Source organism: Lutra lutra, chromosome 1 (genome assembly GCF_902655055.1).
Source record: "Lutra lutra chromosome 1, mLutLut1.2, whole genome shotgun sequence".
In the NCBI taxonomy this organism is placed as follows: Eukaryota; Metazoa; Chordata; class Mammalia; order Carnivora; family Mustelidae; genus Lutra; species Lutra lutra.
The window spans coordinates 77,729,581-77,757,159 of record NC_062278.1 but is presented as its reverse complement, the minus strand read 5'-3'; the positions used below and the strand labels follow the sequence as shown (position 1 = coordinate 77,757,159).

Below are 27,579 nucleotides of genomic sequence, written 5' to 3'. Positions count from 1 at the left end.
TATAGGTAAAGACCTGGAACCTAGCAAATACTATATAATTTTTAGCTGTTATTTTCAGTCCTATTATTATTACTCAGGTATTGCTCTTTGAGGAAGTTTGGTGATGAAAGAGCAGAGAAAAGAAAGGCACTCGGGCTGGGGTGGTCTGAGGACGGGGAGAGCGAGATACATGGACTCATGCACAGAGCAGAGGAAATCCGTGAGAAGAGAACGAAAGACAAGGAGTCATTCCAGACGCACTGGACCAATCCTGTCCTACGAACGCAGCATCGGCAGGCAGCTAATGTCCCCTTCACTTGTCAACAGCTAATTAAGTAATTTCTGGAGGCCAGAAGTGACTTGCTGGATTTAATGACAGCCCTGCCACAGCTCAAAATGTTCAAATCCTTTCCCTGTGTTATAATCCCACACCTAAAAGAACGGAAAGACCAAACCAACCTACATCTCCATACACCATATCCAATATGATGAAAGTGACACCTCCCTGTATTTATTTGAACGGTCTGTTCTCAGCTTCAGCCAAGCAAAAGTCACAGGAACGTTGGTTGGAAAATGGAGGGTTGTTACCAGAGTGCTGGCTGGTCATGACAGACTCAGAGCATTTTCACCAAAAACAGAAACCCCGAGAAAGTATAAGTAACTGTATATCTCACAAAGATTAGTGTCCTGCTGAGTCACTTTCTCAACACAGTGGAAATTGTAAGAGACTTCCTAAGAATTAGAATGCTCCATGTGACAATTTGTTTTAGCTCCTAGCTTTTCTTTCTAGGAGGCAAATCAGTGCAATTTCTTTCTGTCTTTGTTCCACTGGTAACCAGCCTTGATTTTCAGACAGGCTTCACCTAGCTACCCTATCAGGGACGCAGAGGTTGCCACCTTTAACAGGTGGGGAGATAGACCATGTGGCGTTTTTTGATAACTGCTAGTAGAAACCAAATCGACAGTTGATGGAGCTAAGAATAGCAGGTTGGATCCATGGTACGTCTCAGCAGCTGGGAGCTCAGGTGGGCAGGGCATCACGGAACAAGACTAACTGCTTCACTCTGTGCCCCCAGAACCCGGGGGTGGGGGAGGGGACAACAGAGGCTTACCATCCAAGAGCGTGAATGTCCACATTGCCACTCTGCCATTCCTCCCAGTAGCTGAGGAATTTCCTTATTTTACCTCTCAACCTACCCATCCACATCATTTCTAATTGCTAAGGAATTTTAAAAGTACAATCACTAAAATGAAATAAATAAAAATCTAAAGTACAACCCCAATACCATTAACATAACTGACGAAATCAGTAATAGTTATGTAATACCATCGAATACCCAGTCCATGTTCAATTTTCTCTGGTTATCTCAAAAATGACTTTCATAAAGCATCTGTTCAAATCACAAACAGTATCCATACATTGCATCTAGTATTAAGTCTCTGAAGCCTCCTTTATTCTAGAAGGCACAGGAGTTTTCAGTCTTCAATTATCCATTTATTATTATTATTATTTTTTAGGTATTTATGTATTCATTGACTAGAGAATGCTTAAGATAGAGAAAAAATAAAAAAGATAGAGAAAAAATAAAAATAGAGAAAGACAGAGATAGAGATAAAGATAGAGAAAAATAAGATAGAGATAAAATCTCTATAGAGAAAAAAAAAAGATAGAGAAAAAAAAATCCAAAAGGTACATAATGAAATATCCTTCAGTCTCCTTCTCCAGAAGCACTGTTATAAGTTTTGTGTATAGCCTTCTAGAAATGTCTGCCTGGATAAGCATGCCTATCCCTGAGACTGCTCTAGCATGCTGGTTTAGAGAACTGACAGGAGTTCAAATCTCTGCCACTTATTAAGTACAAATCTTGGGTGTGTGAGCCCCAGTTTTTCCTGTAGTAGGCGGGTTGTTGAGAGAATAAAATCAGGTGAGTACTTAATTATTTGTTATTACATACATTCCCCTTTGGCTTTTCCCCGAATGCACATTTCTATTTGTTTGTTTTTCCACCTAACATATTTTGATGATCATTCCATACGTGTTCTTATAGATTCATGTCATTGTTTGGAATATTTTCTTCCCTTGGCTTCTTTACTATCCCATCCATAGATTTGTTCCTAACTCACAAGCTCTCTTTCTCAGGCTTCTTGGCTGGTTTCTCTTCTCTCCTGTGCAAGTCAGTGTGGCGGAGCCTCTAGCTACAGTTTCTCCACAGGTGAGAGCCATTCCTCTGGCTTTACATACCTGAGGTCACGGAGGCCCTTAGGTCATAAAATTTAAGGATTCACTCCTGGGCTTGTGCTAGAGGGGGCTGACCCCAGAGAATGATTGTCCCTTTAAATTTCATGCCCTAGGCACCTTGCTTGCCTCACCCTGGTACCACTTCCCTAAATACCTCCACCTTCTCCCTGGCCTCTGGATACATAAATCCTATTTGGAACCTCTATTTGCATATCTTAGGTGCAACTTAAACTAAAATATTTAAAACAGGGGCACCTGGGTGGCTCAGTTGGTTAAGCAACTTCCTTTGGCTCAGGTCACGATCCCAGAGCCCTAGGATTGAGTCCCGCATGGGGCTCCCTGCTCAAAGGGGAGTGTGATTCTCCCCTCAGGCTCTCTCTCTCACATTCTCTTTCTCCCAAATAAGTAAATAAAATTTTTTTTTTAAATCTTCAAAAAAGAAATCTGAAACAGAACCTCACTTCCCACTCCCTTGCCCAGACTCACACCTTCTACTTGTCTGTGTCAGTTAATAACACCACCACTTATTTGGTTGTTTATCCTTGATTCCCTTCTTTCAACAAGTCCTATCTTCTATCTCCAAGATAGATTCCAAATCTGATAACTGCTCGCCACCTCTACTGCTGCACCTTAGGTCCACCCCTGTCTCTCACCACTGTGAATACTCCGTGCCTCTGGGTCTCCCTGCTTCCACGCCTGCCCTCCTCCTTGCCCCCCACCCCCTTTATTCCTGCTAATCAGGAACACATCGTGAAGGAGACTGCGTCCCTCTCTTACTTGAAACTCCCGTGCAGCTTCCTGGTGAATTTAGAATGAAAAGCCAACTCCTTACCGAGGTCAGCTGACCAGGACCCAGTGGGTGCAGCAGTCTGTCTCGCAATGGCACTTCCCTTCCTCTCACTCCCCAGCCTCACCCGCAGCGGGGGTTCCTTTCCCCAGGAATGCTCTTCCCTGGGTATTTATACAGCGGCTTCCTTCCCGGCATTCAGGTACCAGCTCAGGAGTTAACTGCTGACCACCCTTATCCACTCATTCAATCACTCAAAATTCCATTGCCCTGTTTCATTTCTGCATAGCAGCAGCATTTTGTGACAGTGTCTTAGTGTCACTATTGCATTATAACCCCCCAAAGGTCAGGGGCTTGAAAGAAAAAGGTCTACGTTCACCTGCCTTAGTCTCATTTGGGCTGCAGTTAAATAGCAGCTGGGGTTGAAGTCGCCCAGAGGCTTTCCCGGGCTGGACGTCCAAGACTCTTCCCTCCCATGTCTGCTGCTCCTCTGGGTGGCCTTTCTCTCCAGCAGAGTAGCTCGGACTTCCTGAATGACTGCTCAAGCCTCCAAGAGAAAAGACGTAGGAACCGCTGATCTTCTCAGAGGCTAGCCTGGGACTGGCATGCTGTAGTTCTGGGGCCATATTCAGTTGGCCAAAACAGTCACAAACCAGCCCAGGTTCAAGGGGACTGAAGAATAAATTCCTCTAAAGGGGAAGCACCATGTGTGTAGAAGGAAGGAATTGGTGGTGGCCATCTTTGGAGATAAGCTATGAAATTTGCCTGTTTAATTCTTGTCTGTTTACTCCCATTAGGTTATAATCTCAATGAGACAACAGGGACCTTGTCTCTCTTGTTTTATGGCTCTATTTCCAGCACCTAGAGCAATGCCTGGCACATACTAGGTGCTCAGTAAATAAGTTAAGAAGCACTTGATAAATGTTTGGGAAACTAAACTTCCCCGGATTGGTCTTGCCAGGTTTATTGATGCTAAGAATACTGATGCCTCACCAGATAAGAGAGACCCTACATTTATAAAGTATTTCATTTCCTCTGCAAACGAGAAAAACTTGCCCTGAACACAAAATCTAGAAATAGATTTGGCATGTTTTCTAAATGGAAAATATTTCTTGTATCACCAGAAATTATTTTCCCACAGCTTGTGCGACATCAAAATATTGAAGTTCACTGAGAATACCTCATTTTTTAATCTTGGTGTGGACTAGGAACAATTTTTTCTTTTTTGGAGCAAAGGAAACAGAAATGCTTCCTGATGTTTGAACTCCCCCAGATATCCTCAAACTCAAAATGTCATTTCAAGACAGATTTTTTTTTAAAAAGGCTACTGTGAAATGTTATTAAAAGTTTGGTCATCAACATGTACAGTTTTTGGTTATAAAGACACCACTTGTTTAGTTAAGTAATTACATATGACCAAGGGCAGAAAAAATTCCCCCAAATCTCCTCCTTGTTGGTCTTTACTGGTGAGTTCTATAAAATAATCCTGTGTTTAAACCTTTTTCTAAATCCCTTGTAAATTAATAAGTAAGAATGTATTCATCTGAAGGATTTTAGTGATTTTTGAAGTTAAAAAGAAGGATTTAATTTTTGAAACTGCATTTGCAGACTACCTCTAATGAAATTTCTTCTAACCTTTGTTTTATCTTTAGTTTTCCCAGATTTGCTCCAAGCCATCCCTGTGAGCATCCACGTCAATGTCATCCTCTTCTCCACGATCCTGGTCGTTCTGACCATGGTGGGAACAGCCTTCTTCATGTACAATGCTTTTGGCAAGCCCTTTGAAACCCTGCATGGTCCACTAGGATTGTATCTTTTGAGCTTCATTTCAGGTGAGCACAAAATTCTTTTTTTTTTTTTTAAAGATTTTATTTATTTATTTGACAGAGAGAGATCACTAGTAGGCAGAGAGGGAGGCAGAGAGAGAGGGGGAAGCAGGCTTCCTGCCGAGCAGAGAGCTCAATGCGGGGCTCGATCCCAGGACCCCGAGATCATGACCTGAGCTGAAGGCAGAGGCTTAACCCACTGAACCACCCAGGTGCCCCTGAGTACAAAATTCTACTTCTGCTTCAAAGCACTTCTACTCTGACACACAGAAAAATGTGCCTTCCAAGGTGTCAAGACAGATCTACCTAAATGCGAAGTGACTATACATAGACGCAGATGTCCATTGTAGCATTGTATCTGATCGCCAAAGTGGAGAGAAACATGATTATCCAACAACAGGGAATTCGAGATCTGCATCATGATATTTTGTATGCATAAATGCTGGCATTAAATTGTATCTTTGAAGATGTCATCAAAAGGATGCATGCTTGTATCAAAAAGTTAAGTGACTAAAACAGTGTATATGATTTTATAAATATAAATAAAATTATAATATTTTATGAACCGAATTTGATTATGTGTAAGTAGAGACAGCATATATAAATATTTGGATTGTACATATCCTCTTTCTAGCCTCCATATAGATACGCGCACACACACACACACACACACACACACACAGTCCCATTCTGTTCATAGTAATTACCACTAAGTAGTGAAATTATAGGTGATTTTCACTTTTTCTTATGCTTTTTAGTATTTCCAAATGTTCAGTAGCATGCATTTATTTATTTACAATCAGGAAAATAAGTAAAAGTCATCCACAAAAAGTAAAGACCAGTGTTCTGCCCACATGAGTTGTCCTATTCAGGCCCACAGATATTTTGTGTAGCCTAATGATAGGTGTAACTGAGAAAAAATAAACTCTGAGCTCAGAAACCAGTTCATCAGTAAACACATCCCACTCAAAAACCAAGGGTGATGGAAAAGAATAGAAACCCCGGATAGTGCCACACGGTGCTTAGGATATATTTACCAGGAGAAGAGAAACACGAGAAAATCAAGACTATACCTCTAACTTGCATGTAGCTATTCTTCTATCGGAGGTCTCTGATTTCATCCCATTTTAAACTTACCAAAAGACTTAGTACTTTGTCATATTCCCAGGAAGTATCCACATTTCTCTTAAGGATTTCATGAGGAGACGAGAGAGATTACAACTCACACCAGCAAACAGCAGATTGAAAAGTCCCTATTAGTCTGTTTCCTTCTCCTCTGACATTGCATTTTGGCTGCCCCCGGGTCCCAGGCCCTGCTGCGTCTGGCCCCTGCTCCCTTCCCCTAGCTCAGATCAACGCCAGCCACAAGCTTGCACGTCTCCCTCTCTAGAAAACAGAGTCCTGGGTCAACAGGGGCTCCCTCAGCTCACAGGGCAGTACAGCCTTCATCCATTCGGACTTGGGCACACTTCTTGGCTTCTTCCCTTATCCACTTCTTGCCAATCGAGTAATTCACTTCACCAAAGCGGTTCTCTCTCGAGTGGGGTTTCTGCTGCCATTCTCCCTCATGTCTCTCACCAGTGGATAGCACAGTTTTCAATCATGCAGAAATGGTGACCCCAGGAGGGCAGACTAAGTCTTTTTCCTCTTTGTATCTCCAGCAAGAGCATCCAGCATGAGGCTCTACGCACAGTAAACAATTCAGTATATGTTTGCAGACTTGAAAAAGCAAACCCAGAAGGAGATGTCGGGTGCGCACTTAGTATAGTTTAGAGAAGTCAGAATTCCAATGGGCTGGGGTGAGCAGAGCCGGCCTACAGAGGTGGTAGGACATGAGCCGGAGCGGGGTGGGATGAACTCTGTAAAGGAAGGCTGAGGGCTTTGAAATTAGGGCAGAGGAGCAAGAGCACCGGTACAGGGGGCGGACAGACAGACTGAGAGAGTGATTCAGTACTGTGGATGGGTCCAGGTGAGAAGCAGATGTTGGCATTACCTCCTGCTCCCTCAACATACCAAACCAAACCGGTAGATCTGGGTGGTGTGCTATTTTAGTGAAGGCTATTAAGTCAGAGGCCAGCCAGAAAACAGGGAATATGAACGATTTTGATCACGGGAATACAATGATCAGCAGTGGTTCTTAAAGTGGGGTCCCCCAGATGGGCAGCATTTGCCTCACCTGGAAACTTGATAGAAAAGCAAATTCTCCGGTCCCCCCCCAGACCTGCTACTGGCATCAAACACTTGGGGTCGGGGGAGCAATGCATTCAACAAGTCTTTAGGTGATTCCGAAGCAAGCTCAGGTGCGAGGACCAGGGCTGTCAGGAACTGGTGAAACAGGTGTTAGAGGACTGGTGACACGGAATGGGGACCCTAAGTTAACTCGCAGATGGTCATCTCAGAAAGCAGCTGCCATTCCCAGGGTTTATGGAACTGAGGGAAGAGTTTGGAGTTACCAGAACTTAGCTGCTTGAGAGAGGCCAGGGCTCTGGGTGTCACACCTTTGAGGAGATGACGCTGTCGCACACCAGCGGTGGCTCTGGGGAGTAGGAAGGGCTTGGGAAGCCCCGCCCCCACTGCTGTACCCTGCTTCCCGCCCCCCCCCACCGCCTCCCCAGCGCTGTATGGACAGAGCAGAACTGGAAGCAGCTGACAAGGCAGAACTAGAGTCAGGGCAGTCTTGACCCAGCATCACAAAGCAGAGGGAAAAAAGCGCTGGTTCGAAGCCGAAATACAACAGCTTATTAACTGGCACAACGATCTCGCACTCCAGCTTCTGAATGAAATTCAGAAGAGCAGCCCATTTGGAAGACAAATTATTTGACAGTTCTAATGGACGACCGAACTACCGGTATTTGAAAGGCAAGATGACTCAGAGAATGCAGAATCTAACCCAAGTCCCAGATCTTATCTTGGCCTTGGCCAAGTCTAATGCAACGAAAACCTGAGCATGGAAATATATGCGGGAACACACAGACCCTGTGCTTACATTATATCTTATTTATCTTTGAACTTGTTGCAAAAGCAGGTCCTCAATAAAGCTTTGTGGATGAGGGAAAGAAGAGAAGAGGAGTAAGGAAAAGAAGGAGCTAGCTCCAGATCTGTCGTGCAGAAGAAAAAATCCTACTGTTTGCACCCTATCTGCTTTTTTAGGCCCAAATCCTTATCTTTTAAGCGCCAAAAATCCCAGTAACTTTTTAAGAACTATGCAGGACAGCAAAGCGTGTTTAAGGGTCAAAAGGACTGATGGTTGGTGACCTTTGGGGTAAGCAGATCACTCTTGAATCACAGACTACCTCCTTTGGTTCGGTCCACATACAGTAACCAGAAGCCCCTGGCATTTTGGAAATGTTTATCTCAAGTTGTAACATTCATGGAGATCCCAGCTGTATATCCTAACTGTGGACGGATGGGGACTTACAGCCTCATCCCAAACCCTGTAACTCTGAGCCAACAGATTTACACCCAAAGAAGGGAGAGCCTGTATGAGGAAGTCCTTTTGTTCCTGCATGAGTCACACTCCACTGGAGACCCCCTTATAGGCCCACAGTGGGGGAAGTGGGGAGGGGCAGCTCCCTTCCACCAAGTGTCCTCCCCTGTTTCGCTGCCCAGGTGGCCTTCCTCACAATCCGCAGGAAAAACCCCTTCTACCTTAGACCTCTATTCTCTTCTTCTCTCACTCACCCTTGGGTTCCCCAAGATTCCCCCTTTCCTTGTGCTGATATCATTCGGGTCTACTGCCCACCCCCTTGGTGATGGGGACCCAAGGTTTGACATCCTGAGGCAAGAAGATGGGGGAGAAGGAAAGGGAAGGTGTCTTCCTTTCACAAGCCCGGAGTAACAGTGCTCTGAGCATCCTCTTCTGTGTTCCCCTGTGCGTGCCAGACCCCGGAGACAAAGAGGGAAAAGGAATACACCTGCGGATGAGGCCACCATAGATTTCATTCACCACAGCTGGCTCGTGCCATGGCCTGATAATCTGTTGCCCTCCTGGACCAGATGTTGGGGCCACTTCTCACAGCTTCCAAATTCGGTCCATCACATTCCTCAGCCTTCTTTATGCTGCATTTCTGTCTGCTGTCATTGTTCACAAGACACACACAACTCAATCCATTTGCTCTTTCTCATCTTGTCGATTATTAACTAGATTTGAGAAATCTTTCCCCAAGTTAGGATTTCAGTAATACCTTAATGGTCCCCCTTACTTCATTTTGGGCAGTGATTCTCTTTCTGGACTATACACTAGAATACTTTGAAGAACTTGCTAAAAATGCTGACACCAGGCCCCGTGCTACATTAATTAAATTGGAGTCTCTGGGGGTGGAGTCTGGGTACAGGGTTTTTTGTTTGTTGTTTTGTTTTGTTTTTTTTAAGATATTACTTATTTATTTACTTATTTGACTGGAGGAGGGAGAGAGCAGGAACACAAGCAGGAGGAGTGGGAGAGGGAAAGCAGCCTTCCCACTCAGCAGGGAGCTGAGTGTAGGACTAAATCCGAGGACCCTGGGATCATGACCTGAGTGGAAGGCAGATGCTTAACCATCTGAGCCACCCAGGTGAACCTACAGGTGTTTTTGTAAGCTCTCTTGGTAATTCTAATGAGTGACCAGTGTTGAGAACGACTGATTGAGATGCATACATTTCCCTTATTCAACAAACCCTGACTGACAGCCTGCTATGTGCCCGCCATTATCATAGGCACCAGTGCTAAATGCCATAACCCATCAGGCACTCAGTCCTGCCTTCACGGAATCAGTCTTGTGGGAGAGGCAAACAAAAGCGTACCTAAGTAATTAACGAAGACAATCATTCCAATAAGGGTGATAAACATTAGAATAGAGAATGAAGGGAAAGGGGAGATGGGGGCTTTGATGCAGTGGTCAGCAAGTAGTTCCAAGGATACAAAGGAGCTGAGGATCCCCAGAGACTTAGCCAAGGAGAGGAGAAAGCACAAGTGAACAGTCTAGGGAAAGAGGTCAGCTTGCCATAGGAACTGAAAGAAGGCCCATGTGCCTGGAGTAGGTAATGAGGGAGAAATGGCCAAGAAAAAAAAAAATCATTTGCAAGACCTGTTGATCCCACTTAATGTCAGACTCAGATCTCAAAAGTCATGGCAAATCTTTTAGAATTGATTCTAATTGCACTGAGAAGCTTGTGAAAGATTTTAAGAAGATGTCGGAGAGCTGATTTACCTTTTAAGAAATGTCTGGCGAAAGACTAGGCTATTGCCTTGGACATGGAGAGAGATGAATGGATTCTAAAAACATTTTGAGAGTAAATCCAAAACCTTTTGCAGGTGGCTTAAGCAAGTAGACAGTGGTGGCATTAGCCAAGATGAATAAGACAAGGGGAGGAACGGTCTTGGAGTTTCAGGCCAGAAAGAGCTGGGAGGAAGAGCTTGGCACTAGAAATCAATGTTCTATTTGTGGTATGTCAAGTTTAAGATCCTAGGAGGTATCTGAGTAGAGATGGCGAGTAGCCAGTGGGATATATGAGTCTGGAGCTCAGAGAAGAGGTCTAGACAAAAGACATAAATTTAGGAATTGTCAGGATATAGATATTATTTAAAGCAATGGAAATGGATGAGATCATCTACATGAGAGAGAATGTAGATAGAGAAAAACTGGCGTGAGACCAATCCCTAAAGAACACCGATGAGGAGGAAGGAAGAGGGGTCAGCAAAGGCACTGACTAGGTGTGTCCAGAAAGGAGGAAGGAAAACCAAGAGGCCATGTTGTTTCTGAGGCTATAAGACTGGGATATTTCAAGAGAATGGCTGAATGGTGAGCTTTTTGAAAGCATAAAAGGGAGAGGTAATGGGAAGGGAAAGCAGAATGGGTCAAGCAGGGGGAAAACACTTCCCCCAAGGTTTATAATACAACAGGAGAGAGAGAGAGAGATGTACACAAATTAAGAAGGTAGAGAAAGAGAGGGCCCCAGAGAAGAAGCAGCTGAGCACAGAAGATCCATTGTCTCACATCAGAGCACTGACGTATGAATATCTGCCTTTCTATATTCCATTCTATTCCATGATTTCTATATTCCATTCAGAAGTTTCCCAATTGATGGCGAGGTCCCAGATCTGCCAGGAAAAGGGAGCAGGCTAGGTAGAAGACGTGCCATGGATCAATCACAGAACATCCTAAATAGTTCAGTAAATACTCCCTGAAAATGACATGAAAGGTATTGACTCGGGCCTTTTAGAGGTGATTAAAAACCTCCTAAGTGCTGACTTAGTGCAAATTGTATTTACTGTGTCTTCTCTTAAATAGAGCGTCATGTTATGAGTTATACCAAGCAAAGTGAACAAATACAACAACTGCCTTCCTTTAAAAGGGGGACGTTTCTGGGGCACCTGGGTGGTGCAGTCAGTTAAGCATCCGCTCTTGATTTTGGTTCAGGTCATGATCTCAGGGTCATGAGATCGCGCCGTCTGTTAGGCTCCGCGCTCAGCGCGAAGTCTGCCTAAGATTCTCTCTCTCCATCTCCCTCTGTTCTTCCCCCTGCTCTTTCTCTCTCTCTCCAATAAATAAATAAATCTTTAAAAAATAAATAAATAAAAGGGGAAGGTTCCTAATACGGGCCTAATTCTTATTATTCTAGCTGTGGCATAGAACATAAATAAACACAGTCACACATGAAACATATGAGAAAATAAAGAGCAGGACAGAAATAGAAGAAGGCTTGCATTATATATCAGCTTTAGTACTCCTAGTATCCCAGCCCTTGTACTATGTCTAGGGCATATTATTCTGCAACCGGTGGTCACTGGCTACCTGGGTCTTGACTTCCATCCTTACCAAGGAGCACCTACCCGAAGTCCAAGAAGCAGATACAGGGATGTCCAGGCATCAGAGCCACTGGACCTGAGGAAGGACAGGATTGGTGGTAGGAGAAGTCAGCAACAAAAATATTCTGCTAGTTTCTCAGCATAGACTTTAGAAAGGCGGCCACAGAAGGAGAGAAGTAATACTAGCCAGCCTGTGATGGCAAAGGACCAGGGCTCCTGTTTGGAGGTGCAGGGGGCAGCAGGAGAGCAGGAGGACAGTGCTCCAGGTTACTCATGTTGAGGGAGCCAGAAAAGAGCCATCCAACTCCACATCCAACATGTGCCCCGTACCGGGCCATGACCTGGGGAGGGGAGATGCTCAATCTTGTTCCATCACAATGGCAAACAGACTCCTATCCTATTCAGAACATGCACACGTGTCTTCCTTTCTGTTTGATCTAGAACCAAAGCCCAGTCCTTGCTAGGACCTCCAAACTCCACCTGTTGCTCCTCCCACCCCCCTCCGCCCACCGAGGCCCCACACACGACTCACCTCTTACTCCTCTCTGCCCGGCTCCCTGCCTCTCTCTCAGCCCAGGCCCCCTGGGGCCTCCGCACAGGCTGTTCCCGCACCCCGAAATGCTATTCCCCTCAGTTAGCTACTTTCTCAATCCCTGACTTTGTTTGAGAGGCCTAAAATATCACCCTGTCCCTGAGGCCTGCCCCGTCCACCCCCCTTATTCTCCTTCGAGCACATCGCGCTCTGATAAGCACTAGAGTGCCCTTGATGGGCTTGTTGTTTGTTGCCACTTTTCCACTGTCCTCACCACTGGCGGTGCCCCCAGGACAGGGATTTCTGTGGGGGCATCGGGGGCTCTATCCCAGTGCCCGCAGCAATGCACTAGGCACACGATAAGTATTTGTTGGATAAACGACTAAAGCAGAATTGGCTCTGTGTCTTTCCTGGCAACAAAGAGTAGTCTTTTCTGAAAGGCAATTCAGGTTCTAGAAAGACTGCTGTTTTTAGGTCATTTCTTCTCTGCACCAATCCCACTCTCACCATTGTGACATTTGTAAAACGTGAGTCGGAGGTGGGCTCTTCCACTCTCCAGTCCAGAAGACAAAGAGAGGACCCGACTCTTCGGAAACGTGTGACCAGATTGCTCCCCATCGTGACCTCAAAATCTACTCTTAGGTATTTGCTTGCTTTCCTTGTCCCTCTGCCCCTCTTCTAGATGGCAGCCATTGGTCTCCATACCACTGGCAGCCAGAACTCCTTTTATTTGTGGAAGAAATTATTGCTGGAGACCTCACCTTTGCTGGCTGGCTCTCTACCGAGATTGCATGATTTCACAGAAAATTAGCACCTACACCTGCAAAGCTGTGGCTTTCCCGCCCCCATTTATCATCTTTCAAGACTCCTTAAAGAAGGAAATTATCAATTTATCATTCTGTGGAGGAAATGGAATGCCTCTAATATTTGTCATCTATAAGAGAGTTTAAAGATGACGTGCTAGCTTTCTGGAAAGGTTGGCCATTACTTTAAATGGAACTGAAATTCTAATTTATTATTTCCCAAAATACAATCTTGGTGATAATAGGAGAATGTATGAAAGCTCTTTTTTTCTTTTTTCACCCTGAGGACATATTTTCACTGAAACCCCAGGTCTCCTGGTCCCTCACGGATCCTGGCAGGACGTTCCCACCCCTAAAGGCATAGTCACCTTCAGGGTCAGCCATAGATGAAGAGGCAGCTTTCCCATTGGCTGTGCCCTTTGCTCTGTACAAGGGCTGGAGGAGAGAGGCATCCAATTCTTCAGTCCCCGACAGCTGCCAGAGGACGGTCATGAGTGTGCAGTGTCTAGCACATTACAAATGTTTGTTAATTGACTGTAATTCATTGTGTGACAGCCGTATACCTCAGCTATCCTTTTCAGTCAGGGATTAACTCAGTCATCAGTCATTAAAGGGGGAAAAATATTACAGTTCCAGCCAGATGGCAGGGCAATCAAACACATAAAGGAAAATGGCTGGTCTTTCAGTGAGAGGCAAGGCAGCAAAACCTGGGTCCTGTGCCTGGTTATGTTCCAAATTCTAGCTGGAGCAAGTTTTGGCAGGCTTTCCTACATCTCGTGTGCTCTAACCTTTCTGATAAGCAGGAGTGATGTTGGTCAGACGAACAAGTGAGGCATCTGTCCCGGTGACCCCCGCTGAGTTTGGACTCCTCAGATGCCTGGATAACTGGGAGAAGGAAGCAGGAAGCATGCAGATTTTACCCAAACGTTTGAGAGGCCTTGAGCAAAAGTGTTAATGACAGCCCACCTACCCCATGTCCAAACATTTTAAAGTTATAAGCAAATAAACTATTCAATGAGACATGTTTTATCCTCCTGCTTTGACAAACATCTCTCCATAAAGGCCTGGAAGGCCAGATTCACATTTAGAATTTTGGACCTGAATGTAGTGATGGAGGACAACAGGCTGCTGTCTGTCCACCTCCCTTCCTTTGCTTGGTTCCACTGCACTGCCCTGTAATGGGCCTCAGGATACCCTGAGTATCCAAACAGTGCCCTCGGAGTAGCTGTTCCTTGGCCATCCTCAGGCTTCGGGGCTCTGCACATCAGCCACAAAATCTGTCCACGGAAGATCAGATGCTCATGCAGTCCTGGGAATGTGCTCAAAGCTGTTTGGGGAGGGAATTCCCAGGTCCCGAGGGTATGGGCTAGAACATGGGTCAGAGACAGAAGATGGGCTCATCCCATTGACTTCAAGGATTCCTCTCCTTGTGGGAAGGGTCTTTCTAGAAGAGAGAGAGTGAGCAGTACCCTCCAAATGTGGGAGCCATGGCAGGAGCCCCCTTGCTGGGAACTGAAGGGCATATTAGACAAGTGCCAAGCCCTATTTCCAGCATCACTCCCATCCCTTACACACTTCTCTCCATGTGCCTAGTAGCCTGGCCACCAAAAGAAGATATACTTCATGAGTATCTTTTGGTCCATAAATCGTAGTTATCCTTGGTCCCATATGTCTTTTAGAGCCACGGACAGAGGGAAGCAAAAAAACCCTGATGTCACGGTGAGTCGTTTCCCTTTACTTCTCTTCATAGTCACGAGGGGGGGCAGAAACTCAAGCTAGGTAGCTATGCTCCACCTTTAAAAGGACAAGGGTGACCTCATGGTCTACTCCAGAATCCAGTGCAGAATCCCAGACCATTCTCCCAACTACTGGACCATGCACTCTGTTCTGGGAGCTCGCACGCTTGGACGATTTGCAGTGGAGAAAGGCTGTGAGTCTGAAGATACCCCACGCAACCTTTACTTTAGGAATTTGAAATACAGTCTCACTATGATGCTGTCTCCTTAACAAAGTAGTACCTTTAAAATATTTAACTACTTGAAAAGGAAACTGAGCTTGAATTTTCCTTTCAAGCACGAAGGAAATACAGTGTTTCGCTTCTGTCTGAAATTCACCATCTCCTCAGACAAAGAAGGCTCTCTGGTAAAAGCAATGGCATTTTCTCCACAATTTTCAAATAAAAGATAAAGAGAAAACAGCATTGCAGCCTTTTTGTTGGCTCTAACAAGAAAGGAATAATACGGTTTTGCCAGGGGAGAGCTCTGGTTTTAAGTTCAGAATACAAAAATAGGCTGACCAGTTTTACAAAGGAATATTCTCAACTGCTGCTCTAAGGCTGGCGAGAAGTGAAGTTTCAAGAAAACGAGATCATTTGATTATTCAGGGGGTATATATGGTGATCAAGCTGATGGGCCAGTCCTCTGTGAAATTCTAAAATAGAAAAAAATGTGATTTCTTTTTCTCTGCTCATCCCACCCCTCACCCCTTACCCTCACACGATCCATTCTCTTCCTCGACCCCACCCCAAACCTGGCCTTTGGGAAAAGAATGGAGGACATCATTTGCATTATAGCTCCTCATGTCCAGACCACTCTCCCCACATAGTCCAGCCTCCCTTCACTCAGCTGACTTTTCCTGTAGCTGCTTCCAAAGAACCTTCCATGATGCTGCCCACCCTCTCAGTAACAGCCATCTGTCCCTCCCCAGCTCTTACACTCAGTGCAACGGGTTTATAATTGTCTTACCCTGTCCGACTATACTCTCTGTTAGAGGAGAAATCATATGCGTTTTCTTTAATGTTGAAATCTCCACCACTGTCCTGGTGCTTGGCACATAACAAGTCAAATAGAATAAATGAATGAGTGAATTAAAGAATGGGAACTTAAGCCACTATGTTGCTGCTCCCAGGGTGTTTGAATTAACTGTAATTGAAGAGCGAGGAGCACTTACTTACCCCTCCTAAAGGAGTCATAAACCTAATGGGAGAGTGTTTGGAGGAACATGGCACTGTGATGCATTCTTTTGGGTGGCCTGTCTGGTATAGTCAGGTTTCTTTGGTGTGTGGTGGGGCAAGGTAAGGGATTATGGTAAAGACTTGCAAGATGAGAGGAAAACCTAAAATTCATAGGAAGAGCTACTGATTAGTAAACGTTTATATGTGTCAATTTTAGTGACAAATGCTAATTGGGCATCACATTTATTATCCACATTTTATACATGAGAAAATGGAGAGCTGGAGATTCAAATTGTCTAATTTCACAGAATAAGAGGAAGAATCAGGGTCTGAATCCAAACTGGTTTGACTTAAGTCAGAAGGGCATCTCAGCAAATCTCATATTAAGTGAAACCCCAAGGTGGTGGCTTGGGAAGCAGCACTAGCCATGGAAGTCCCTGGCATCCTGGGCTACCCACGGTGCTCCTGATCTGGTCGCCTGCTTCTGCCCCCTGTGCCGTCTGCCCATCTGGGGGTCTCCCATTCTGCGTCCTCAGTGGGAGAGGACCTATCAGAATTTCCAGGCAGCACTCAGTATGAAGAGCCCCTCCCTGAAGAGAGCTCACCCCAGACTTCAGCTGCACCAGTCAAGATTAGATTAGGCTACCGATGAGTGGTAAATGAGGCGGAAATAACAACAGTGGACTAAACAAAATAGGGATTTATTTTTCTTTCACATAAAAACCTAGAATTTGAAGTCCACAGTTGGTCAGGTAGCTCCAGGTGTCTGGGATCCAGACTCTGCCTTTCTTGTTTTTCTATAGCATATGGCTTGCATTTCTGAGGCCACCTGCTCCAAAACACCTGCTGGAGCTCCAGCCATTGCATCCATATTTCAGCTACCGGAAGGAGGAGGGGGAAAAGAAAGGGCTGATACATGCAGACTTCAAGGAAACGTTCTTGCTCCTACATCCCACCCCTCCTCAACTAAAAATGTAGCCTTTATTCAAGGCAGCCACATGCCCAGGTAAAAATCCTGAGTTCTGTTAGGAACATGGAGAACAAATACGGTTTGCCTCAATACCTTATCTATGGCTCCTTTTGCCTAGGGACTCCTGTGTGCAGTTATGGCCAGGTGGGAGCTGGTGGAGAGAGGAAGGCAAGCAGCCCTTCTGAAGGAAGCCCTAGACTCTTTCACAACAGGGCTGTATGACTGACATTTGTCCCATGTGGCCTGTGAAGTATAGATAAATTTGTTCTCTTGAAGCCACATCACAGCAGTGGCTGCTTTGTAGCCTCATTCCACCACTGTGCTCTTAAGGTCCCCAGCAATGCAGTCTTCTCATCATCAGAAAAGAACATCTCCCAGCCTTGGTGAGATCAGCTAGGCTCTCCCCTTCCCCCTCCCACCAAGTCTTCATGCAGAGACATAACTCAGGCCCTACCACCCACCAGTTGGAGAATCAGGCTCATGATTACCAATTTGAAATGATGCATTTTTTGCAGAGGAATGCAAATGAGGATGATGGTAAAGGCTTTCTTTAGTTTGCACACTGACCCCCTTCCCTGTCCCTTACAATCAGGAAATATTTGTGCCAACACGTTGTTTGTTCCTTCTGTTGCAGGATCCTGTGGCTGTCTTGTCATGATACTGTTTGCCTCTGAAGTGAAAATCCACCACCTCTCAGAAAAAATAGCAAATTATAAAGAAGGGACTTATGCCTACAAAACGCAAAGTGAAAAATACACCACTTCGTTCTGGGTTGTTTTCATTTGCTTTTTTGTTCACTTTTTGAATGGGCTCCTAATACGACTTGCTGGATTTCAGTTTCCTTTTGCAAAATCCAAAGGCACAGAGACAACTAATGTAGCTGCAGATCTAATGTACTGAAAGGCAAATACTTCTGTAATCTTCCAAGTAAGGGAGCAGACTGGCTTTGGTCACTTGGAAATGGTTAATTTTGTCCATCCTTTTAGATGCACCAATTAAAGCACCCAAACCCTCCACGGCAGTGTTTACAAGTGATATACGAAGGGTACAGGCTGGAAAGGAAGGGGAGAAAAAGGAAGGTTTTGAAAGGTTGTTTTACCTGGTGGGAACTGGGTTCTTTTTTTTTTTTTTTTTTTTTTTTAAGATTGTATTTATTTATTTATTTGGGAGAGAGAAAGAGAAAGCATGAGCGGCTGCTTGTTTTAAGTGCAGGGAAGGGGGAGGGACAATGGGAGAGAGAATCCCAAACAGATTCCCCACTGAGCGAGGAGCCCTACACGGGACTGAATCTGAGGACCCTGAGATCAGGACCTGAGCCGGTGCTCAACCGACTGAGCCCCCCAGGTGAATTGGGTTCTTTAGGCAGTTGACTAAAATGGACCATTTGTTACCCTCTGCATATCAAGTGCAAAATGCCTGCTCTATCAAGGAGGAATCAAAAGGCATGAGGAATATATTTTTATACAAACAAATACTATTTCTGATATATCCACACATTTGTTGCCAGAGATATCAGGAAACAGAGCTGGAATCACTTTCCTAAAATGACAGTGCATTAAACGAGCATTGATAAAAAGTACCAACATACTTTTTTAAAAGTTTGTTTAGGGGCGCCTGGGTGGCTCAGTGGGTTAAGCCGCTGCCTTCGGCTCAGGTCATGATCTCAGGGTCCTGGGATCGAGCCCCGCATCGGGCTCTCTGCTCAGCGGGGAGCCTGCTTCCTTCTCTCTCTCTGCCTGCCTCTCTGCCTGCTTGTGATCTCTCTCTGTCAAATGAATAAATAAAATCTTTAAAAAATAAAAAAAAAAAATAAAAAAAAAATAAAAGTTTGTTTAAAGCACAATCTTATTATCCATTCCTCGTGGTCAAAATTGGCAAACCTCTAAAGGGAAAAAAAAAAAAAAAAGGAAACACAGTACTTTCAACAGACATAATTGCTGGGACCACAAAGGAATCATGAAAAATTATTCTTCCTAGTAAACAATACAAAATGACTCATTGGGGCTGTTGTTTCTAACTTTAGTGTCTTTAAGCACTAATTCCCAATTATGAAAATTGCATTACATTCTGGGATCATGATGGTATCATTGGTAACATTGCATCTTAGTTTTTGGTCTGTCACAAAGCATGACCCAAGTCCATTTTCATTTTCCTGAATTATCCATGAAATTCATCTGCAGCTGACCAAAGACCACAACTGAGCCTGAAACAGATTCTCCTTCTATCCCCCAGAGAGAGACAGAAGACACCACCAGTCCCCTCACCACAGCCACTGTGTACTTAGGCCCTATACGAGACGTCCTGAAAGTGCTCATTAAAAAACAAAACAAAACAAAAAAATCAAAAAAACTTTTCCCCTTTTGGAACAATTTATAAGAAACAAACAACTATTTGTATCCGTGGTGAGTAAATTGCTCTGATAGTGATCTGTGCCCACAGGCTGACATCAGAACACAGTTTCCAGATGCCTGTCCCTATGCCTTCATTCAGGAAATATACCTGGAGAAGTTTTAAAAAATATTTATTTATTTATTTATTTATTTTTAGTGGGGGAGGGGCCAGACAGAATCTCAAGCACACTCTGTACTTAGTGCAGAGCCGGATGCAGGGCTCGATCTCAAGACCCTGAGATTTTTTTTTTTTTTAAGATTTTATTTATTTATTTGACAGAGATCACAAGTAGGCAGAGAGGCAGGCAGAGAGAGAGAGGGAAGCAGGCTCCCTGCTGAGCAGGGAACCCGATGTGGGGCTTGATCCCAGGATCCTGGGATCATGACCTGAGCCGAAGGCAGAGGCTTTAACCCACTGAGCCACCCAGGCGCCCCTCAAGACCCTGAGATCTTGACCTGAGCTGAAACCAGGAGTTAGACGCATAACCGACTGAGCTATGCAGGCGCCCCGTACCTGGAGAGTTTCTAGAAAACCCACAGGTCAGTCTAGCGATGAAGGGGATGATTATTTTAGCGCAGGCCAGTGGAGCTGGTGCTGGAAGGCTTCATGCAACAGTTAAACACAGAAGCATTGGTGGCTGGGAGCGGGCAGGAAGGCACAAGGACCTTCCCCGAAGTGGGTAATTGGCCTGAGATCCCGGAAGGCCAGGTCCCCGCATTCTCATTTGACCTCCCTCTCTTCTCAAAGGTTTGAAAAACTTCTAACACCAAGCTCTCTTCTTTAGGAAACAAGTCCCTGGTTGTTCTCTGTTCTGCACAAAGAGAAAACTCGGAGCAGCGGCTGAAAATCTAATGAGAACCTAATAGGCAAACTAACAATAGTCCCTGGGTGGGAAGTAGAGGCAGGACTGCCGATCCCTGAAATTGTGCCACACACAAAAATAAAACAGGATACAATCTGGGTCCTCAGAAGAGTGCACTCACGTTGTCTCCCTCTCTTGTCTCAGATGAAATGTGTGGTCACAGTGGCCTGTGTAACCTTTAGAAGAGCGAGCTGGACAGGACTTCTTTGTGGTTCTGTGAGGATCAAAGGCGCCAGGGAATGACGCTCATTATGCGGTGTCCGACCTCCTTCCCCAGGTGGCAGCCAGCAGGCTCACATTCTCTCGGGGACACGGGGCCCCCTGCTGGCTTTGGGGCTGCAAACACAGCTCCACGGCCAGGCCAGTCGGGGCTCCTTTCCACGTGTGCACAGACACCCCCGCTCAGAGAGTATCAATGCTTATCACACTGGAGGAAAGGATGGTAAGGGGCTAGGAAAGCCATCCCAAGTCCTTCAGATTACACCCTGCACTGAACATGCAAGACATGTGCATTGCCTTGGGAGGAAGCTTCCAGACTATGTGCAGAGAGGTTGGGCTGCAAGGAGGAGGAGGGCCCCTCACCTCTGTGAATTTTGCAGTCCACCAGACATCTTTCAGGGCAGCAGCTCTCAAGTCACTTTGCAAGCATTCAAGGCTGATCAGTCCGTTATACAATCTTAGAGCACCTGCTCTCCTCTCTCTCTGCCCATTTTTTGGGACAGGCTGGGTGGGATGAGGAGCTTCCCTCTCCCAACCCTGGTAGATGGAGACTGGGTTTGCCCTGGTAGCTGTGGGGTGTACCAGCTTCAAGGCAAGCATGACTCACCATTAAGGTGGACATTGGTCGAGACTATTTACTGATGGAAACCTGAACAAGAGGAAAGGGAGAGACTCTGAGGGGTAGGGGGAATAGGGAGCTTTAACCTCTCACTAGTTGTTCTCAACCTCTTCCCTTCCAGTTAAATCCAGTACAGGTAAAAGCATGGTTGTTCTAGAAATGTTTCTTCAAGACCAGCCCCAAGCCATCTGCCCAGTTTTTCTAAGTGATTGCTGTTCCTGATCCCTTTTCTTTAGAAGTATAGAGCCTGCACTGTCCGGGTGCTCGGTGTTTGATCTGGGGGCACTCCATTTCTGAACCCTTTTCAATGTGACAGTCATTCCTGGCTCAGGGCTGTTGGGTGGTTCAGCAGATAAGCCCCATCCTCTAAGGGACAAGGGACAAAGCCATGTAGGTCGGTTTAGAGAAACAGGCACCTGCTCCTTAAAACTAGAGAGAGAAAGCCTGGGCAGGCGTGGCGCCCTGGCTTTTGGGATGAAATTCCCCCTCAGGAAACACCTTGAGATAAAATGCTCATAAAAATGCTGCTGTAAATTTAATAAATTTGTACTCTGATTTATAGACATGATGACCCTTCCCTCCCCCAACCTGCCACTTCTCCTGAGAGAAGCAGATACACCTCCAGTGACTCACCCTTGGCTGCTGGCCCTATTAAGAAAGTCTGAATGAGTCTGAGGCTGTGTGGGGGATGACCCAAGTCAGAAATCTCCAGCGTGTTTCCTGCAGGGCCTAAAGGACAGCATCAGACAATGGTTGTAGAGACGCTGCGGGAATAACTGTGTTGTTGTGAAAACCAGCCAACAATTAAAAGGCAAGTGTCTTAAAGGATTATGTTTCTTTGTTGGAATCTTGATGTGAGGGGTTTCGATCTACTCTCAGAGTAAACAGAATGGTAGATGTGTCCTCCCCTGAGGGCCATGAATCTAATCCTGGAGGAGAGGAAGACCTGGGGGCTCCCACTAGCTTCCGCCCCCTCTGTCCTCCATTTGGCTTGGTCAGCAGGTGCTCCAAGTGCTGGCCTGGGCCCCTCAAGTAGTTTGAGCGCACGCCCTACAGAAACACGCAGTTGGGGTGCTCACCGCTGCTCCCTCTGCACCTGCTTCTCCCTGGGTTCCCATTTGCCAGGGGCTGTACCTCAGCAAAAAAGCTTATGGTATCTAATACTCAGACATCCCAGGCCAGAAACCCCAAGAGAAGGTGGTGAGTGCACTTGTTTCCTGCCCCAGAGCGGCTCTCTTCGCCCCACTCCTCTGTGTGTCCCTGTCCTCCAGGAAGCTGTGGCTGGTGGGCACATTACCCACCATCCACTGAAATGAAGACCAGAGAGTGAACCCTCAGCCTAAATCTCTAAAGAGGAAATGAATACTTTGCTTATGCTGATATCCTGATATAGGATTCTTTCCTAATGACAATTAATAAACCCTTTTTCATCCAGTCAAAACCATTTATCTTGCATCTACAATGGATCTAGCCATCTATAAGGCACTGGGGATTGTGGGGAGGAAATGTAAAAAGAATGAGAAAAAAACATGTGAAAAGATCTTTTGTTGAGAGCAAAGAAGAATATCCTTCAAGACTCTCCACCCTTATTTTCTTTTTAAGGCTTTAATTTATTATTAAAGACAGAGTTTTTAAGTGTGCCAGTAAAAAACTCAAGCTAACCCAGGGACATTCCTTGACTACATTAATCACCAAAAATAACAACAATTATCCTAGAGTTTCAATTTTCACAAAATGGTAAAGAACTGTCTATCTAATTAAAGAATGCCAAATAAAGTTCTTCAATGTGCCTGAAAGAGTGGGGAAGGCAGTTCCACCTCCATGAAGGTTAGTCAGGCAGCCATTTCTCCCTCCACCACTTCCCCTCATTCTCTTCTTCCTGAGGGGTCAGGGTACTTGGAAGAGGGATATTTTTCTATAGTCTGAGTCAGACAAAGCCTTAGTGAAGTCTTGGGGCCCAGAAGAGTGTCCCTCCTACAGGTCTGTTGGTGGGGGACCTGCTCCCCGTTGTCATCTTGGGCTTCACCTGGACGGCAATAAGGATGACAACTGCACACAAACTCAGTTTCCCCGATGTTCTCTGGCGCTGGAAGAAGATGGTACTTGCTCCAGCACACATTCTGGGTTTAACCTAGCAGTACCTCCTCTGCCCCTCCCACCCATCCCCAACCCTAGGAATTTTCTAGCTAGTCTGTAGGCAAAAGCAAACATATTCCACAGGAATGTCTCAGACTCCGTTTCACACCTACACTAGTGACTATGGAATCAAACATCAATTTTTAAGTTCACCATGGTCATCCCCTTTTCCCAAAGCTTATGCGTTGGACTGGGCAGAGGTCTCTGGAGCACAGGTGAAGAAATGAAGTGAGCACAGGGGAGCAGAAAAACACAGCAGAGAGAAACAGTGAACTATCCCCCCACACACATCAGCACTAAACTGGAAGCTCTTTGGTCTGGATATATTTTTTTTATTAGCACACTTCATAGCTGACTCCCCTCCCCCCATATACTTGCTATTTCCTTTCTCAAATACATAAATATAAAATATATTTATGCCATACCAACGAATCCTCTCTTCTTTACATCAAAGGAGAGAAAACCTTCCTATTTTCCTTAGTATCTTAATCAGGGAGCATTTAATACGAAAAACAAAAACCCACTTAAAGCACCTTAGGCAAGAGAGTGAGAGCAAGAGGGCATGGGGTGGAGAGGGTGTGGGGAGAGGGAGAATGAGAGAACAGTGCAGTCAGCCCCTCAGGACCCACTCCCTCAAGCAGACGTCCACCTGCGCTCCCCACAGGGGAAGTGCGAGAGGGAGGGGTCACAGCTGCCGGGAGCGTGCGCGTGTACACGTGCGCGTGCGCGTGCCTGTGTCGGGGGGGTTCTAGCCAGAGAGTAAGTGAATTTGGCAGGTACCCCAAAACTACCCATCATGGTTGGTTATGTGATTTTGCATCCTCCATAGTAATCTTTACTCCTTGGAGTCTTTTCATCTTGCTTCTTGCTTTATGCCTGACCATCAATCCTAACCCATTTTACCGTGTTCCAAAATCAGAGAGAGGACCCTGAGAGAAAGGCATGGAGACGCAGTTTAACTTTTTTCTGTATCTCATTCACAGACATCCCAGTTGACTGAACAGCAGTTCCTTAGAAAAAGAAAAAGAAAAAGAAAAAGAAAGCACTTGATGATTTTTACTGACTAGGCAAAGCAGTTTCATTTCTAGATTTATTCATGCTACTCCAACATGACCAACTGTTTGCCTCCTTCCTCTGGTCTCCCCTCACTTCACAGACGCCTATGGCCAAGCCTCCACGTGCAGAAGGAGCTGGGGGTGCAAAGCAGCCTGCGCTGAGATTGTTCTGATTATGTTTACCAACACACATTTCTCTGCAAGAAGCTAACGTCAAGCCTTCTTATCTCCCTCCTGCCTTGCTTCCAGCTATTCTGTGAATCACATTAAAGTTCTTTATCTCATGAAACACATGCAAGATCGATGGCCACACCTTTCCCGTGTGTTTAATATCTACTGAACAAAGCTGCAGGGACTGACTTACCATGGGCATCCTGGTCCCTAGCTCTGGCCTGGAGATGCAGTACTAACTCACAAAGACAGCCACCCAATTCAAGGTGACAGCTCTGCCGGTCTCATCCATGTGGCGTTTCGCTTGTTAAAGTAGTTCCGTAGCTCAGCCACAGAGTAGCCTGTTTTTTGGAAGATTCTTAGAGAAATGTCCTTCTGGTCTGAGTATTAGGATTCATTGTGCCTCTGCCAATGAGCAGTGACTATTTATTTGTTTCAGTGGTACCATCAGCCACCATAGGTTTGTCACTGGAAAGCCAGAAGCCACATCTGTGGCTCACTTGTTGCTGTGTCTAGCATTTCAAGCATGGACGTTCTAGCCTTGTAACTAGCCTTATTACTGTTGGGTTGTGGGTTTCAATGATTTTTAAATTTTCTAAAGTTTTTATTTATCTCTTCGAATTCCATTTCAAGCTTGGTGAATTGTATACTACTTTAGAAGTTGCTTTAAGTTTTTTAGAACAAGGTACCACACAAATTTTACAAATCCAAGACTACCCATCATCCTAGGACTATAAGGCCATTAAGGAGAGATGTAAATAAAATATAACCTCATCCCAGGGGAACCTAGTGGCTCATTTGGTTGAGTGTCCAACTCTGGTCATGGCTCAGGTCATGATCTGAAGGTCATGAGATCAACCTCTGGTCAGGCTCTGCCCTGGGTGTGGAGCATGCTTGGGATTCTCTCTCTCCTTTTCCCTCTGCCCTTCCCCCCACCCACGGGCACACATTTATGTGCATGCACTCTCTCCTCTCTCTCTCTCCAAAATAAAAAAAATATATGTATATAAAACTCCATCCTCAACATGCTTTCACTTTAAATCAGTTCTGTGTTGTCCCCTGCTGAATCCCTGGCCCTTAGAACAACAACCCCTGACATGCATTAAACACTTGATAAATATTTGTTGAACAACTACGGCCAATTTTCAACCCTTCTTTCTATTCCAGAAAAAGCTGACTGCCTCTTCTTCTTCCTTTTTTTTTTTTTTTAAGATTTATTTATTTATTTGAGGGAGAGAGAGAGAGCCAGGGAGGGGCAGAGGAAGAGGGAGAGAGAGAGAGAGAGTCTCAAGCAGATTCCACACTCAGCACAGAGCCAGATGCAGAGCTCTGTCTCATGACCCTGAGATCATGACCTGAGTGGAAACCAAGAGTTTGAAGCTTCTAATCTTTGTTGGAGTCCCTAAACCGAGTCCCCTCCCTACCGTCTTGCATGTACCCCTTCTGGGTTTCCATCTAACCATAAATCTACCAGAACCCACACCTTCATTTTGAAGGGAGTGATGTTTTTGAGACATGAGGTCTATTAGACTGCCACGTCTTCCCAATCCTTTGCCAGCAACTGCCCACAACACAGGAGAGAAGATGTTGTCTATTCTAAGGAGTGAGTCAGATGATTTATGAGATAATGATTAAAATTTAGCCATGGACCCTATTGGAAAGAGAAGCACAGGACATGGTCCCTGTTCATAGAACTTAAATCAGTTTTCAAAAATCAGAGATACAGTGGTGCTGCTTAGATACAGATCATTTTCTCTAGAAGTGAATTCAAGTTGAGCCAGCTTGTTGAAGGTGGGGAGAAACTTGGTTCAAGCCCAAACTCCTGCTCTCACCAGTTCCGTGAGACTGGAGCCCACCTAACTTTTCCGGACCTTTGTGTGCTTATCTGAAACTAATTTAAGGGTCTGCAGACGTCCCCGGTAGATGAACATAAAGATAATCACACTGGATTTCATTTCCAAATTTTGATGGCTCTTAATAGCCCCCTGCCAAATAAAGAACCAAGGCATTGATTTCTGCCCTCTCTCCCACAGTCCTCCCATTTCTTTCTGGGAGTGTCTAAGTTCTGTTTCCTCAGGAACAAGTCTGTCCACACCAAGGCAGCTCACAGCCTACCCACCTCCCAGGCCTCTGTGAGGAGATTATTTTCCCAAAGCAAAAGGATTGTTCCATGAAGGCTACCCAGCATCCCTAAGGATCCAGAATGCACTGAGGTCTGTGACGGAGTCGGGGTGGGGATGAAGAAGAGCCCCTCCTCCACTCTGTTGCACACGTTGTCATCTGCTTTCCCAACCAGCCTTGTTTGTGTCTGGGATGTCACATATCTTCCAAGAAATCTCAAACCCAGACCCACAGGCTGAGCATGACACAAGTGTTTGCCTTCTCTGCTGTCACAAGACCCTATTCTCTCCTCTCCAGACACCCAGCTACAAAATTATCTTCTCCAACCCAAAAGGAGAAGCCTCACGGTGTATCAGCTCTTGTCAATGTCATATCAATGCATCCAGAAGGATCCCTAACTCACATTCTGTAAAGTCAGAATTCAGTCCACAGCTGGATTACTCATGACATGCATGAGGATCTCTAGCATCCCTCACAGCTACAACAGCCAACGACTCGAAGGAATCCAGCTCTTCTTCAGGGCACAGAACTGCCAGGCTGGGCGACACCTCCTTGCAAGCATAGACTTCAGTGGCATGAGGGTGACAGAGCATCCTAGGGCCGGCCGTAACCCAGTGGTCCCACATCATGGGCATTTGGGAGTCTGTTCTCTGTGGGGTTCCTCCATGCAGACCAGAAAGACAAGAAGGCGGACAGTCAGTATTTAAGGCCATCGGTATCCCTTGCTGATCTGATCTTTGAGGTTTCTTCTTCCCTTGTTTTTCTTCTCCTTCATATTAGTACTACTTTCCATTTTTCTTAAAAAGGCTCCCTAGGGAAATTGGAAGTTTCTGGGGAGGGCACCTCCAAATCTACCCTTTGCTCAGAAAGTTTAAAGCTGTGTCTTTAGCACCTTGTGAACTATAACTGTTCCAGAGTCCAAGTCAAATTAATCACTGCCTTTAGCTGAGGTTTCTTCCAGCCGCTGAAGGGAGGGAGGATTGCCCTGGTTTAACAAGCTGAGGTAATAGCCCGAGAAGGCATGTACAGTGCTGATTAGATCTATCTGGTGGCGGCAGTGTGGAGAGTGCTGGGAGTCCGTGGGAGGCCAGCTGCCTAGAGGCGGCATGGAGGAAGCAAGCACAGACTC

The 27,579-nt window shown here is 45.5% G+C and overlaps 1 protein-coding gene across 1 annotated transcript in view; it reads left to right on the top strand.

Moving 5' to 3' along the window:
- Positions 1-17,776, top strand: part of CLRN1 (clarin 1) — a 31,925-nt gene extending 14,149 nt beyond the window's left edge. Inside the window, exons 2-3 of the mRNA XM_047693241.1 lie at positions 4,658-4,837; positions 17,511-17,776. Of these exons, the coding sequence (XP_047549197.1) occupies positions 4,658-4,837; positions 17,511-17,776 (446 nt within the window). The remainder of the gene's footprint in view (positions 1-4,657; positions 4,838-17,510) is intronic.
- Positions 17,777-27,579: the final 9,803 nt, after the last annotated feature.